This window comes from Vicia villosa, linkage group LG2 (assembly GCF_029867415.1).
Source record: "Vicia villosa cultivar HV-30 ecotype Madison, WI linkage group LG2, Vvil1.0, whole genome shotgun sequence".
NCBI classification, from domain to species: Eukaryota; Viridiplantae; Streptophyta; class Magnoliopsida; order Fabales; family Fabaceae; genus Vicia; species Vicia villosa.
Genome location: NC_081181.1, coordinates 30305619 through 30321437, shown reverse-complemented (window position 1 = coordinate 30321437; position 15819 = coordinate 30305619). Strand labels below are relative to the sequence as shown.

The following is a 15819-nucleotide window of genomic DNA, read 5'->3' as shown; positions in this document are numbered from 1 at the left end:
AGGGTTCATACTCTTGGTAGAAAAATTCGAATGATATAGTGAATATTAATTAAAAGTAATTATATATTTGAATTTCTCTCGAAAAAATAAGCAACTTTGGTTTTTATACTTCTTAATTAGGTTGAGAAATGAAGCTTTTGCAATTTATCCATGGTGGAATTTTTGGAACAAAGTTACAGTTACAACAAGGTTGAAGATGAAGTTCATCTTCAACTTTTCAGAACCATGTTTATTTTATATTTATTTCCATTTGTGTTTTAAATGACTAATTGCAATGGTTCAGCTGGTAAACGCGTGTGTTATAAGGAGATTGGGTTCCAATCTCCCCTTTTACAGTTTTGTGTTATTTTTTTGATTTTTTTTCATGTTTCTGACTTGATTCCAAATATAATTTATTGGTTGTATTAAGTAATAAAGCCCAAAGCGCATGGCCCAGTGGTATAAAACTTTTCACTTGTGAATACAAGGGCCTGAATTCAAACCCCATAAGCAACAAAAGCTTATTTTTTTACTACTAGTTTATATCATCTTTTTTGCCAACTTTGAAAAATCATTCAAAATATTAAAATTGATCTTTTTGACTTGATTTTTTTGTGTTGTTTATTTATATTTCATATTTTAATATTATAATTAAAAAATACAAAAAATTATTATTTATTTTATCATTTAAAATTAAAACCAAAAACAAGTCTTTATGTGTTTTAAAAATACAAAAAAATCATTTTCCTTTTAATATTCTCTCTAAACAAACTATCAATATTTTTAAGAGAATATTTCTAGGATTAGGTCAATCTCCTTTTGATTATACCATGAACCCTTAGACCAATTCTCTTTTAGAATTTGGTATTTTATTCATTAAAAAATCAATTAGGTTTAGGTGATTCTAAAACCCTAATTTCCCCAAACCCTAATCCATGATCCTTTGCTTATCCATGTTAAATGTGACTTGTTGCTTTGATCATTGTCTTTGTTTGTGTACATATATACTTGTTGATTTTTTTTATCCTTGTATTTTGTACTTGTTATCCATTGTATTATCATTGTATATACCTTGGCATTAAGAGGAGAATTATTTCCGGTGAAACTACTCTTAGTCCATTGACCTTGTATTGTTAAAATTCAACCAACCCCCCTTTTTTAAGAATTATTCTTGGCAAAACTACTCTTAGTCCATTGACCATGTATTGTTAAAACTCAACACCCAAAAAGATTTTGGCCACTTTAGCCCTTTTAGTTTCCTTTTAAGAGGAACTACAAAAGCTGTGACTTCCCTTTTCTTTAAAAGGGGTATGTAGGCCTAAGATGCGATGTCTTACCGAGCTCACTTTCAAAAATTTCTTTTCTCATCCCCACACTCTTTTTAAACAAGTTCACATATGCTTTTCAAGAAGATGTACACAAAAACAATAACATTTTCAAAGAGGTTCCCATGGAGTACCATGGATATGAGGGGTGCTTAAAACCTTCCCTTTGTATAACAAACCCCCTTACCCAAATCTCTGATAAGTTTATTAGTTTTGATTTTAAAAACTTCTGTGGGTTTTATTCGCTCTTTCTCTCATTCCTTTTGGAAACAATAAAGCGCGGTGGCGACTCTATTTAAAACAAAATGATCTAAGTCTTTCCCATGGCTTTAGTCTCACCAATTTCACCGCTACAAAAAAGTGACGACTCTGTTGGGGATACTGATCAAATAATTGGTGTATCTTTGGAAGGGTTGACCCTACCTTTGTTTTTGTTATTGCTTTTGTTTTTGTACATACTTTTTTTGTTTTTATTTTCCTATGTGAATATTTGTTATTTTATTGGGTTGTATTGGGAAATGGCTTGATTCCCCTTGTGGTGAGGTAAATCCTTACCCGGATTAGAGTGCAATTTATGATAGGAGATGGTATAGTCATTTTGATCTCGCGAGAGTATTCCCAAAGAAGTCAATTTGAGATCCATCGCTCAGTGAAGGCCTTTTTGGATGTAACTTTGTTGAACATGTAGTAGGGAATACATCTTTGCATTCAACTAGGTTGTAGAAGCTGGGGACCTAGAAACACCTTAACCAATGTTGGCCATTAGGAAGTAGTGTGGAAATTGTGTTTGGATTCAATTCCAGAATGGTTGTTACACGATACTACACTTAGATGAGGTTCTCTTGGGATATTATTCAAATGAGCATGTATGTTGCAGAGTTTATAATCTCCAAGTTGAACTGCTTAGTCTGGGAACTTTTAGAACCTTGATCTACAAGTACAAAATAACCATAGTACAAACCTTTGGGATGGGTAGACCTTTGGCTCCATGCTCGTGATGTTGAACCCGTAAACCCCATGTTTTTGCTATGTTTGCATTCATTCATCCATGCATTTTAAAACCAAAATATCTTTCAAGGAATTAAAAGAAACTATTTTTGTAAAACATTATAGGAATGGAACTTGAAAGAAGAAAAACCAAGAGGTACACTTTCAAGAGTCCAAAGATAGAATAGTTAAGAAAATTGGGATCTTTAAATTGTTAATCCTAAGGATTTTTGTGACGAGTATGGAATGGTGTTATCTCTCTTGAGAACCAAGATGATATGGATACTTTACATTGAGATTCCTTAGAATTACTTTTAAAATTTTCTAGCTTTCTTTGTTATTCCTATCTTGTAACTCTTGATAGTATTTGAACCTTGGATGTCCATTGTCCCTTTGTAAAACTCTCGAAAATGTTGGTACTTAGATGATCCTCGATGTCCCTTGTCTCTTATTTGTACCAAGGACGTCCCTTTGTCCCTTATCATTAATGAATTAAATTTTCTCTTCAAGTTACCTTATGGTGTTTACATTTACAAGCTCTTAATAATCCCTTGAAAGATATTTGAGATAATAAAAATGAAAAAAAAATTGCATTACATTGCATATCATTTACTGTTAGAACAAGAAATGTTCTGATCAATATTCTTAGTTTTGATGATAACATTATATATGAATTTTGTATAAGAGAATGTGATACTCTAATTATTCACGTTTTCCATTTCAGGAAAAGTATAAAAGAGTATGCACAAAATCAGCGCTCAGAAGCTCTGACCCAGAAGTTCTGGAGTGCTTCATCAGAACATGGTATGGCAAGACATCAGAAGATGGTCCTGCAGAATTAGAACATGATCTTGAAAGCATCAGAAGATGGCAGTCAGAAGGAAAGCTCTGAAGTTCTGATGGTATCACACTCAAAGCACTTCAAAGTCTAAAGACAGAAGTTGCATCTGCACCAAAGCTGAAGACTCTGATATTCAAACGTCTATTCTACATATTCTGAGTTCAAAAGCAAGTAAAAGATGAAAAGCCTATAACGTCAAATCTCTGACTGACAAAAGGAACGTTAGAAGCTACAAAAGGCAAAGTCAGTAAAAGCAGTGAAAGCATGGCTCGAGGTAGTTGACAAAAGTTTGAAACATTAAATGCAGCAGTGTACTATTCACGCAATGCATTAAATGCTCCCAACGGTCATTTTTCCTCAGCGCCTATATATAGAAGTTCTGATTTAGAAGCAGCAACCAACTCTTGCGCAAAAAGAACCAAAACGCTGTTAAACTGAAATCAAAGAAAAGAAAAGAAGAACTTCATCTTCAACCTCACAACTTTGTAATATCTTAGTGAGTGTTAGAACTTAAACTTAAGAGAAAATCACTTTGTGATTATAGCCTATTTAGAAGCATTTGAATCTCTTGTAATATTTATTTTACATTGATCGTAAAAGGATTTTCTAGAGTGATCAAGGTGTGATCAGAATACTCTAAAAGACTTAGAGTGTTTCTAAGTGGAGAACCAATGTATTCAGTTTGATTAGTGGATTAAATCCTCAGTTGAGGTAAATCACCTTGTCATGGGTGGACTGGAGTAGTTTAGTAAATAACGAACCAGGATAAAAATAAATATGTTATTTATTTTTATCTACCATTTTTGAGAAAGAACCCTTATTCAATCCCCCCTTTCTAAGTGTTTTTCACTCCTTCATTTACATCCTTTGCATACATCCAGGTTGTTCAAAAATCTCATTCCAAATGTGTCTTTTAATAGTTATTTGTCAACCATCAAGTCGTTTCCTCAACACAAGTACGAAACTAGAGATAACAACAGACGAAGAATGGCAGACCGAGAAAAACATAACATGGAAGTTAGAATGGAAATTGACGAGTTGAAGACAAGCATGACCAAAATCATAGAGATGTTGCAAGTTTTGATTGCTAGAGGGGAGCCACCTCAAAGAACTGTTGCCTCAGACGTTACTGATGTTGTTACTAACCCTCAGCCTAACAAAGGACCACAACTGCATGGCCAGAGTTTAGGTTGCCTCTGAATTATTCGCCACCTTTTTCCACTACTGCTATGGTTGGCCAATCTTCTCAACCGGTGTTTCAAGCTCCTGTATTCACTTAACCTCATCCAGTTGTTCATACTAATGCACAAACTATCCGAGCTCCTTATGAAAATCCTCTCTTTGAGTATCATGCTACTGATGCCCGAAGTGAAAGTCAAGAAGATGCTATTGAACATGAAGGTGTCCAAGAACAATTTCAAACTTTAGAAAAGAGATTGAGGGCCATGGAAGGTAATGAGTTCTTTAGCATTGATGCTGGCAACATGTGCTTAGTTTCTGACCTTGTGATGCCTTCAAAGTTCAAGACTCCAGAATTTGAGAAATACAAGGGGCATACCTGTCCTTGAAGCCATTTGGTCATGTACGTTAGAAAGATGGCTGCCTACACCAACAATCAGAAATTGCTCATTGATTGCTTTCAAGATAGTCTTATTGGTGCTTCACTCAAGTGGTATATGGGACTCGAAAAGAATCGTATCTAGTGCTTCCAAGATTTGGCTGACGCCTTCATGAAGTAATACAAATACAACCTTGACACGGCCCCTGACCATCGTCAACTATAAAACATGTCTCAAAAGGAGAAAGAATCCTTCAAGGAGTACGCTCAGCGTTCGAGAGAGCTAGCCTCTCAAGTTGAACCACCTATAGTTGAGAAGGAACTTACAAGCATGTTTATGAACACTCTCTCACCTTTCTTTTGGGAGAAAATGATTGGCAGTATATCTTCAAGCTTCACCGACCTGGTGACTATTGGCCAAAGGTTAGAAGAAGGGATTAAAAAGGGCAAAGTGTCTACTGTTGGTGAATCTTCTAATGGTGCAAAGAAATCCTTTGGGAACTTTCAAAGAAAGAAGGAAGAAACCAATATTGTCTCAAATGAGAGAAGAATGCCTCGTCAAAAGGCCCAATACTATGATCAACCATTTGTAGCCGTTGTTGCTCCTGCTGTTAATCCTCAACCAGTTCAAGTTCCTCAACATCGGGCTGTTGGACAAAACCAGAATTGTAATAGGACCACCTATGATCCTATCCCCATGACTTACACTGAGCTCTATCCTTTGATGGTTCAGAAAGGTCTAATTATAACCATGCTCTTACTCCTCCAAACCCTCTTCCACCAGGTTTGAGATCTGATCTTCATTGTGCATTCGATCAAGGTGGTGCTGGTCATGATTTGGAAAACTGTTATGCATTGAAGGCTAGAGTACAAGAGTTGATGAGGGAAAATATGTTAACTTTCAAGGATGTTGGTCCCAATGTAAAAACTAATCCTTTGCTAGAACAGAGTGGCTAAAGAGAAAGCAATCCAGAGTAACCTTTCCTAAAGCCAGTGTTTCAGACAGGACAACTCCTCCTTGTTGCTGATTAGTCACTAGGCTTTGTTTCTTTCTGTTTGTAATTTCCTTGTTTTGTATTGCGTACTGCATTGAACTTTGTTTGTTTCTGAATGATAATTTTAGTGAAACGAGCATTGCATGTTTTGATTCAGTTCTACTTACTGTTTTCAATATATATCTTCTCACTTTCTTTATCAAACTTTTACTTATGCAATGATTAGAGGGAGGGTGATGAAAACGAAATACCCAAATTGCTAAACGGTATGATTTCAAATAAAACTTTGCTGATGATGTACAGGCATTGTTTCAATTCCTAAACACTGGAGAAATAAGGAAGTTAATCCCTCACTTACCCCTTTTGAGCCTAGAAGTTGGAGTTTCTTTCTATACGAAAAACCCGTAATTTTAACTTGGGGCAGGGTAGTTCTCAGTTAATTTGGTTGTGCATTCAATTACAAGAGAAACATTCAGTACACCTTTCAATAAGGGTTTCAATCACAAGCTTTCCTCCTTACACATCAAAGAAATGTTGGAGATGTCAATCAAAAGCCAATGATGATTCATCATTAAGCAAGGAAGGCATTATCTTCCCAAGAAATATAAAAAAGGGAGAATCAAAGAAAACGCCCGATAAGTCAAAACCTATGAAGGAGACTTAGGAAAAATTGGGGCATCCCGCTAACTGTAAGATCAAAAGAAGCAGTTCAGGTAAAAGTTAGGGATATCAAAAGAAAAATCAAAAGAGAAGTCAATAAATTCTTGACAAACAGCAAAATGTTGTTACCATCAAAAGGAAGAAGTGACCACCATCTCAAAATTCTCTTAGCTTGGGAGCCATCATAACTATCACAAGTACAATTCCAAAAATCTCTTGGAATCTAAATGCATAAGTTGAATTAACTGAGCGTAGGACTGGAGATCATCACGAAGAAGGGGGTGGGTCACTATAAAAATTTGAGCCTTATATACTTTGTTTATGAAACCGTGAACCAAGCCGCATTACAACCCTTAAAAGACCTAATTGAAGCAAGGTTTATTTTGAAAGCATACTACAGCAAGGTTGCGTAAATTGACTCCCAAGAGATTTGCCAATCACTTGTTTTGATATCATGTTTGTGCTTCTTCCTTCACTTTGAATATATAAACCATTGTGTTTTGATCAGTGATTCATCTGTTGTATAATGATTTTGTTTTGAAAATTTGCTTGAGCATTGCATTAAAATTACCATTTTTGAAATGAACATTATATTTGCGAGTAAGCACTCATTTTCAAGGAAATTTAAAACAGTCGAGAAACTTGATTAGTGATCATATCAGGGGCACGTTACTTCAAGGTCCTTTTGTTCAAAGATTGTTCAACTCAAGATTTGTTGATCAGAAGATCCCTTGAAGAATCATACTGGGGCAAGCTTTCCCACAATCATTATTTTTTCTTTTACTTTTAAGAAAATTAAAAATAATTTACGTTGAAAACTAATAATTAATTAAATTAATATAAATTACAAAATTATTTTTAAAATATAGATTAATAATTTCAAATTTGCTAAAAACTATTTTTCAGTATCAATAAATATTTCTTAAACTCAATTTTATTAATTTATTTTAACATTTTTTTAATAGATTAGTAAATTTTTTTTACCTTTCAATTAAATTTTTACTTATTTTTAAAACAATTTTTTTATAAAACATCTCTTTAACAAATTTTACTCAAAAAAATATTGCAAATATTTACAAATAAATGTATAAATTAAACCATCAAGAATTGGAATTATTAGAATTAACTAAAAAAAGTTGACTTAAGGAGGGATAGACTGAACGAGTGGGCGAGGCGGGCGGCGGATTTTGACAGAGCGAACATTGGTGGGCGGCGGATTTTTGTGGGCCGGACTTTGGTGAGCGGCTGCCCCAAAATTCCAACCCAACCCTCCATTTTATGGCGGGTGCGCGGGCCGGCCCGGTGGGACACGACCCGTTTTGCCACCCTTAATCACTATATTATATTTATTTACTATTTATAACGACTTTGTGTGACCCGTAAGAATGCACGGATAGATGTCTACTTGATTATTTCATTTATTTTTCAACTAAGATTTACATTTTCGACACGCCGAGGCTACTTAATTTGTATATCTTTTATATACATTTCTTAACCATCATTATACTATATATATTTGTTATTTATAACGATATTGCACAATGCACGAGTAGATAATCGATTTTATATATGTCTGCGTGAAGTGTACTACATCATATACTCATATTTTTCAACATAATTTTTATGTATATCCTAAGAATTACTACAACTTGATAAATTAAATTAATATTTATATGACAATTAGTATTGAATTTTTTTTCTGTTAATTCATATATTTACATAGAAAGAGAAGCTAATCATATCAACCTTTTTTTCTCGATCGCAGTTGTGGGGAATCGAACCGTGATTCTCCCTACCAAGTTCAGCGCTAATTACCACTGGACCAACTAACAATTGGTCCCTTTAACAGTTATATTAAAAAGTAAGTGACGAAGCGCTTGGGTCCATATTGTAGTGGCAATAAATTGGGGATGTTGTTTCCACGATGAAAGTCGTGTATTCATTGAAGAAACCAACAAGCATACTTGTTATATTTTTATATATAAATTGATTAGCGATGTGATTGTACAGATTAAGAAATAAATCTCCAACTAGAGTTTAGCTGAAAATGGATTTGTTTCAACAAGTGACCTCCGTTGACTGGCAACACGAATCTTACCCCGCCTTTCCTGATTTCTTTCTTCTTCCTTTCTTCGCCATCTTCTTCCCTTCCCTTCGATTCCTTCTCGACAGGTTCATTTTCCAGGTATTCTTAACTTCAACCTTTCTTTCTTTTTTCCTTCTATTATTATTATTATTATTATTATTATTATTATTATTATCATTATTATTACGTGTTCAAAATTGAATGGAACACCATCCACCTTATACTATTCACTATCCAATTTGGGGATTTCAACAATTTTTTTTTCTTTCTGTTCAATTTTTTGTTTTTGTTTATATCAGACGCGACTAGGAAGTTTGTGAATGTAATTGTACGGACTAGGAATTTTTAGATTTACAACTTTTAAGACACCAAGTGGGTGAGTAAAAGTGCTGAGGAGTTGAATAATGATGCAAAGGTAAAGTTAGAGTATGAAACAAGGTTGTTGTTATTGTGGATAAGACTTGGAAAGGGTGATTTGGTTGATGTTAGAAGGGTTGGAAGCTAAGATCATTATGTTCAAACTTGTAATTCACTTTAGCCATCATGGAGAGTGGTGCCCCTTCCATAATTCCACCCATTATGTTAAGAAATACCTCATAGCCATTGTGGATGATTGCACAACATTCATTTGGATTCTCCTTTTTCAAATCCAACTTAGAAGCACCTTACGTCATTCAATGTTTCATTCAATGTTTCTCGCACAATTTGAGAAACAAAACAAGACATCTGATCTGATAATGCAAATTAGCTTTGCTTAACCTTGTGTCTAGAGAAAGTAGGTGCTCTTCATCAGTTTTCCTGGCCTCATAAGCAAGTTTCGGTTTCCGTTACATTATTATATATAGACACTATTGTATTGTTAGCGGGGGCACCTGTTTCTAGCCAGTGCTGTCTTTGAGGGTGTGCAAGATGAGCTACAACCAAAGGGCTTCAAACTTTTAAGAATCAAATTGTGGGTAAATAAGGCTCCTAATAGATCTTCCATGGTTAAACAATAACTAAATAGACCCCTATTTATTTTTTCACGAATGAACCATAGGTAACCAACACAGGGCCTCTAAAAGCTTAAGATGACCCTGTTTCCAACGCATAACTTACCCATGATAAGATTTACACTAGAAAGACAGGATCGTATAGGCTTACAAGACTGACTGATATATCCTATCATGCTGGCATAACGAATAGTGGATTAAGACATGATGTCGTTGCTTATCATATTATGTCTCTTATTCTAACCATCAAACAAATCATATATGTTTAACATTATTATTGTTTTGTTTGTTCCATATCAGGAGAGGGGAAAATAATTATTCTTTTCATTCTCTTGCCTAATTTTTCTCATCCTGTAATGATGTCTGAAGTAAACCTTTAATGGGCTATATTTTCACTATGTATCTGTCATTTTTTGTGGATGATTTGATTATTGTAGTCTATCTGAAGTAAATTGAATGTGTAGAAATTGGCCAGACGATTCATTTTTGGAAAGGGACATGAGGTACTTGATTTTCATACCGATGATGGTCGAAAGAAGATTGGGAAATTTAAGGAATCAGCGTGGAAATGCGTTTATTTTCTATCTGCAGAAATTTTTGCTCTGGCAGTAACATATAACGAGCCTTGGTTTACTGATACAAGTTATTTTTGGGTTGGGCCAGGGAATCAGAGATGGCCAGATCAAAAGATTAAGTAAGATTGTTGTGTTCACGCCCAATTTTGATTGATTTCCAGTTGAAATTTCAATTTATTATTGTTATCATTTGTCTGTCCTTTCAATGATTTTAGTATCAACTTAAGTCGGTCGATTGAGCAGTAACCGTTTATCATTTTCAGATTGAAATTGAAGGGACTGTATATGTATGGTGCTGGATTTTATTCATACTCCATACTTGCTTTAATTTTCTGGGAAACAAGACGCTCTGACTTTGGGATTTCCATGACACACCATGTTGCTTCTCTCACTCTCATTGTGTTATCCTACACTTTTAGGTACGGTTTCATGAGCCTTTTATTTTCGTTTTTATCCAAGCTTTTGGTTAGTGTCATGTGACTTGTAGGGGATGCTGTTTTGTAATTGGTAAATATGTTTAATGTTTAAAATATAATTCGTTTCGAACTCCTTATCTTATCAAAGAGTGAAATCTGTTGAAATGTTCATTGTGGGTGAGAGAGAAAGCGAAAGAGTTAAACCTTGTGGACTTAATGCTTGTACTAATTTTATTTGGATATTTTCACAGTAATTTTTTGCTTATTTGTTCAACACACTCAGGTTTGTTCGAGTCGGATCAGTTGTTTTAGCCCTTCACGATGCCACTGATGTGTTTCTGGAGATAGGGAAAATGTCCAAATACAGCGGCGCTGAAACAATGGCTAGCTTTGCTTTTATCCTTTTTGTCTTGTCTTTCACCATACTACGTGTCATTTACTTCCCATTCTGGGTTCTTCGAAGTACAAGGTTTGTGTTAAATCAGCTCCTCGTTTTACGTTTTGTTTTCACTATATACTCTGAAATGATTATACTCATTTAAAGGGGCGCCGTGCCATATATATGTTCAGATATCATTTTATTACTCTATTTAATTGTTTTCTTCTTTTTTTGCAGCTCTGAAATGGTTCCCACCTTGAAGTTGGGAAAGCATTGGGTGGATGGTTCAATACATTATTATGTATTCAACACTCTTCTATACTGCTTGCTTATTCTTAATATTTATTGGTGGGTGTTGATCCTTCGAATGCTTGTTGGTCAAATCCGAGCTAAAGGAAAAGTTAGTGAAGATATTCGATCTGGTAAGTTGAATATTCGTTACATATATGGCTTTTTTTGTCGAAGAAGATACCATCTGCAATAGTTGATTCCTCTTAAATCTACCTGAATGAAATTAAACACACACAGATACATCGGAAATGGTTGTATGTAGGTGTGATAAAAGGGGATATAGATAAGTTGATGTTGATGCATTACGTATAAAATCAGAGAATGTCACCTTTTATTTAACAAATCTTGATGCGAAGACCCATCTATCTTAGCCATAGTTTTTATCAATAGCTTTAGTCCGTAGATATTTTAACTGGATATCTACATATAAACCATTGCTTGTAACATTTTCATTTATATGCAGATTCTGAAGACGAACATGAACATGAAGAATGAGCATGACAACAAGATTGGAAATTGTTCTCTTTGTTTGAAACTGTACACATTTTTTACACATATTGTCACATTTTATGCGATGACAATGTAAAATTATATGAAAAGAACGTGGCTTATTTCATGAATGTAGATGCTTCCTTAGAGATAATGGATTATTAAAGCTTACATTACAAGAACCTTTGTAACTCTCATTCTCATTTGCTAAGTTGAATGTGTGTGCTCTAAACATGCATCAACATTCAAAAGAAGTATGGTAGAGTTACATTCTCATATTTCTTCCTCCAAGACTCCGTCAAGAAATGATATAATGGATATCATCTGTACTACTAGTCAAAAAATGTCTCTGTCATTTCAAAATATGTCAACATTGTACTTAGGTTATTCTCTTTGGTCTTAATCTTGAGCTCCCGCGATTTTTTTATTGTTTTGTTTTTCTTTCTTTCAACAATTTCACCATGTCATATGTCTAATTCTCCTTAGGGAAATAGATCTTCTTCCATTGCTTGTAAACATTTGTCTTTGCTTCTTAATGACTGCATCTCTCATGTTGATCTTCTAACTTGGTATTCGTGTTTCTTTTGAACATTCTACATTGTATGATAAGGTTCCTCAGCTTGATTATGTTCTTTGTAAGATAGGATCATGAAAATATTTTTGGCTTCTTGATATATTGGGTCGTCTGATCTTTGAATAGTATCCTGTATCCAACAATCTTTATATTTGCAGGATTCCATAATTGAAAAACAAGTTCTTTTCTTAATGAACCAATGTATATGATCTCATTTGAATTAGCATCCAACTTTGATCTTTCAAAATTTCATGTAAATAAAGATGTTTATGAGTTGGTGGGTCAATCTATGAACCCGCCAATTCAAACAAATCGACTCACTAATCATCCGAATCTGCTCATTTATGAGTATATCCAAACAAACGCACTTGCATAGTTTTGGTTCAGTTATTGAAGTTTGAGTTTTTCAACCCATTGAGTCGTTAACACAATTTGTTGATGTGATATTGATGATGTCTTTTTTTTAAATGAAAATACAAAATTAATATATGATTACAAACTACTCATAATTTAAATTAATATTATAAATTAAAATTAATGAAAATACAAAATAATTTAAATTAATATTATAAATTAAAATAAAATGAATATAAATAAAATATTAATATATAAAATAAATGTGAGATTCAATATAAATATCTTAGAATTACATTATTAAAATTAAAATTGAATTAATTGTTTTGAAATGATATGTTTATAGCATGTTTGGATTGATTTTTGGAAGACCCAAGATCAATTCTAGGAGTGTATAATTAAGTTTGGGTAATTTTAAAGTGTTTGGTTTATCTAAAGTAGAATTGATTATGCCTTCAGAATTGATTCTATTTGCCGCTAGAATTTATAGTTTATGTTCCCAGAATTAATTTTAATGATTTTTATACTGAAACTTATTATTCAACTCATTTTACATAAATACATCTAAATATGTAAATATAAATTAATTCTAATAAAAGTCAATTTTATAAAAAATCAATTTTACAAAACTCTATTAAGTTAGAATCAATTCTTTCTACCCAAAATATAATAACAATGTGAAAGTTGAAAAATTGTAGGGAAAGAAGAAAAAACGTGAAAAGTTGAAAAGTACAAACGACTTTTTGTAATTGAAATTAATTGGAGACCATGTGCTACACGCAGCTGACAACCTTATGTATGTACTTTATTATTTACTTATGTAACAAGGGTTGCCTTTTTTGTTGTTTGGGATGCCAATGGATTTGTTTCAACAACTGACTTTCGTTGACTGGCAACAACAATCTTACCCTACCGTTTCTGATTTCTTCCTTCTTCCTTTCTTTGCTCTCTTCTTCCCTTCCCTTCGCTTCCTTCTTGACAGGTTCCTTTTCCAGGTATTCTAAACTTCAACCTTCTTCTATATTATTTTGATTGTGTTTAGTCAATCTAAAGTAAATGGAGTTTGCAGAAAGTGGCCATACGATTGATTTTTGGAAAAGGACATGAAGTGCTTGACTTTCAGACAGATGAAAGGAGAAAGAAAATTAGCAAGTTTAAGGAATCAGCGTGGAAATGCGTTTATTTTCTATCGGCAGAAATGTTTGCTTTGTCTGTAACATATGATGAACCTTGGTTTACTGATACAAAATATTTTTGGATCGGGCCAGGGAATCAGATATGGCCGGATCAAAAGATTAAGTAAGATTATGATTCTTGTTTACTTTCTCAGTTTCAATTTTAGTGAACTTTAGTTGGTCGATTGAACCGTAACCATTTACGAATTTCAGATTGAAATTGAAGGGGTTGTATATGTATGGTGCTGGATTTTATTCATACTCCATACTTGCTTTAATATTCTGGGAAACAAGACGCTCTGACTTTGGAATTTCCATGACACATCATGTTGCATCTCTCAGTCTCATCGTACTTTCGTACATTTTCAGGTACTATTTTGTATTTGCTTAATTTGTTTGAATGTAATTCATTTTGAACTCCTTATCTATCAAAAGAGTGAAGTCCGTCAAAATCGAGACTAAAACCTCATGGAGATTGTTGGTTTATCTACAGAAATTGCTTTTATGAGCACATTTTGCACTGCATATTTTTTTAAGCTGATTAGTTCAATACACTCCCAGGTTTGTTCGAGTTGGATCAGTTGTTTTAGCCCTTCATGATGCTACAGATGTGTTTCTGGAGATAGGGAAAATGTCAAAATACAGCGGCGCTGAAACAATGGCTAGCTTTGCTTTTGTTCTTTTCGTTTTGTCTTTCACCATCTTGCGTTGCATTTACTACCCATTATGGGTTCTTCGAAGTACATGGTTTGTGTTAAATCTGTTCCAAGTATACTTTTTCTTTTCTTTCTGCAACCTGTTAAAGTTTACCACTTTCGCATATAATTGATTTCTTCAGTTTAATTGTTTTCTTCTTTCTTGTAGCTATGAAGTTGTCAACACCTTGAAATTGAAAGAGCATTGGGTGGATGGTACAATATATTATTATGTATTCAATACTCTTCTACTCTGCTTGCTTATTCTTAACATTTATTGGTGGGTGCTGATGCTTCGGATGCTAGCTGGTCAAATTCGAGCAAGGGGTAAAGTTAGTGAAGATATTCGATCAGGTAAGTTGAAATACTTATTGCATATATTGTTTTCTTTTCGACTTTTTGATTGGAAATGATACCAATTTTAATAATTGATCCCTCACATTTGATTTAATATGCAGATTCTGAAGATGAAAATGAACATGAAGAATGAGAATGAAAATAAGATTAATTATTGTCACACTTTCTGAAATGGTAACAATTTCTTACACATGCTTTGGCATGTGAAAATTAGTGTATATAAACTAGAAACAGTTTGTTCAGATTATATCAGCTAGCAGTACATCATAAACTAGAAAATTAGTATATATAAACTAGAAACTGTTCTTACAATCATGAATTTTTTTCATCCAGACCAAAATTTGAGCATCTCTTTTTATCAATCAATCAAACAATGTGAATGGTTTATTGACTATTGAGCTAGCAGTACATCGTATTGTGCTGCAATTTGATGCAAATGATATAATTTGAATTTCTTATTAGTCCTTTGAGATAAAAAATGGTAGAGAGCATAATGTGGAGGTGGATTGAAAAATGAGTTGCAACTAACTAGCAATGTGGCACAAACCCCTGAAATTCAACTAGGTTTGTGCTATTAATACCTAGGGGTGTTCGCGGTGCGGTTTGGTTCGGTTTTGAGCATAAAAGTCATCCTAACCGCGAGATAAAAATACATGTGGTTCGGTTTGGTTCGGTTGATTTTTAAAAAGTCATCCAAACCAAACCAAACCAAACTAATGCGGTTAGATCGGTTCGGTGAACCGCGGTTTACACTATAAAATAAAAATGTACTAAAATAAAAGGAAAAAAGAAAGTAATTCAACGTTATAATATATGATATTATACCATACAAAAGAAATTATATTACAAGAACAATTATATTACAAGAACAGTAGAGAACTAAAAATACATTATAAATGAAATATATATATATATATATATATATATATATATATATATATATATATATATATATATATATATATATATATATATTAGATAGTAGAGAATTACATATATATGTAGCTCAATAAAATACAAAAACTAAGTGGATTATGCCAAAACTTAAGTTAATAAATTAATTATTAAAATTCAAAACGTGAGGTGTGGTT

General features: G+C 33.4%; 2 protein-coding genes across 2 annotated transcripts; both read left to right on the top strand.

Moving 5' to 3' along the window:
• Nucleotides 1-8244: 8244 nt before the first annotated feature.
• On the top strand, nucleotides 8245-12164 carry LOC131649841 (ASC1-like protein). Its single transcript, XM_058919594.1, has 6 exons — nucleotides 8245-8530; nucleotides 9888-10117; nucleotides 10262-10417; nucleotides 10698-10883; nucleotides 11031-11215; nucleotides 11548-12164. Exons 1-6 carry the CDS (start codon nucleotides 8393-8395, stop codon nucleotides 11577-11579), a joined length of 927 nt encoding a protein of 308 aa, XP_058775577.1. The 5' UTR covers nucleotides 8245-8392; the 3' UTR covers nucleotides 11580-12164.
• Nucleotides 12165-13283: 1119 nt separating this feature from the next.
• LOC131646055 (ASC1-like protein) lies at nucleotides 13284-15040 on the top strand. Its single transcript, XM_058916223.1, has 6 exons — nucleotides 13284-13496; nucleotides 13571-13800; nucleotides 13890-14045; nucleotides 14238-14423; nucleotides 14541-14725; nucleotides 14830-15040. The coding sequence occupies exons 1-6, from the start codon at nucleotides 13353-13355 to the stop codon at nucleotides 14859-14861; spliced, it is 933 nt and encodes a 310-aa protein (XP_058772206.1). The 5' UTR covers nucleotides 13284-13352; the 3' UTR covers nucleotides 14862-15040.
• The last annotated feature ends 779 nt before the right edge of the window (nucleotides 15041-15819 follow it).

Excerpts from the sequence above, each read along its gene's own strand:
- LOC131649841 (XM_058919594.1), top strand. The coding sequence starts at position 8,393 with ATGGATTTGTTTCAACAAGTGACCTCCGTTGACTGGCAACACGAATCT. Across the intron at positions 10,118-10,261 it reads TGGCCAGATCAAAAGATTAA|ATTGAAATTGAAGGGACTGT; the intron begins GTAAGATTGTTG and ends TATCATTTTCAG. Across the intron at positions 10,884-11,030 it reads TGGGTTCTTCGAAGTACAAG|CTCTGAAATGGTTCCCACCT; the intron begins GTTTGTGTTAAA and ends CTTTTTTTGCAG.
- LOC131646055 (XM_058916223.1), top strand. The coding sequence starts at position 13,353 with ATGCCAATGGATTTGTTTCAACAACTGACTTTCGTTGACTGGCAACAA. Across the intron at positions 13,801-13,889 it reads TGGCCGGATCAAAAGATTAA|ATTGAAATTGAAGGGGTTGT; the intron begins GTAAGATTATGA and ends TACGAATTTCAG. Across the intron at positions 14,726-14,829 it reads TAGTGAAGATATTCGATCAG|ATTCTGAAGATGAAAATGAA; the intron begins GTAAGTTGAAAT and ends TTTAATATGCAG.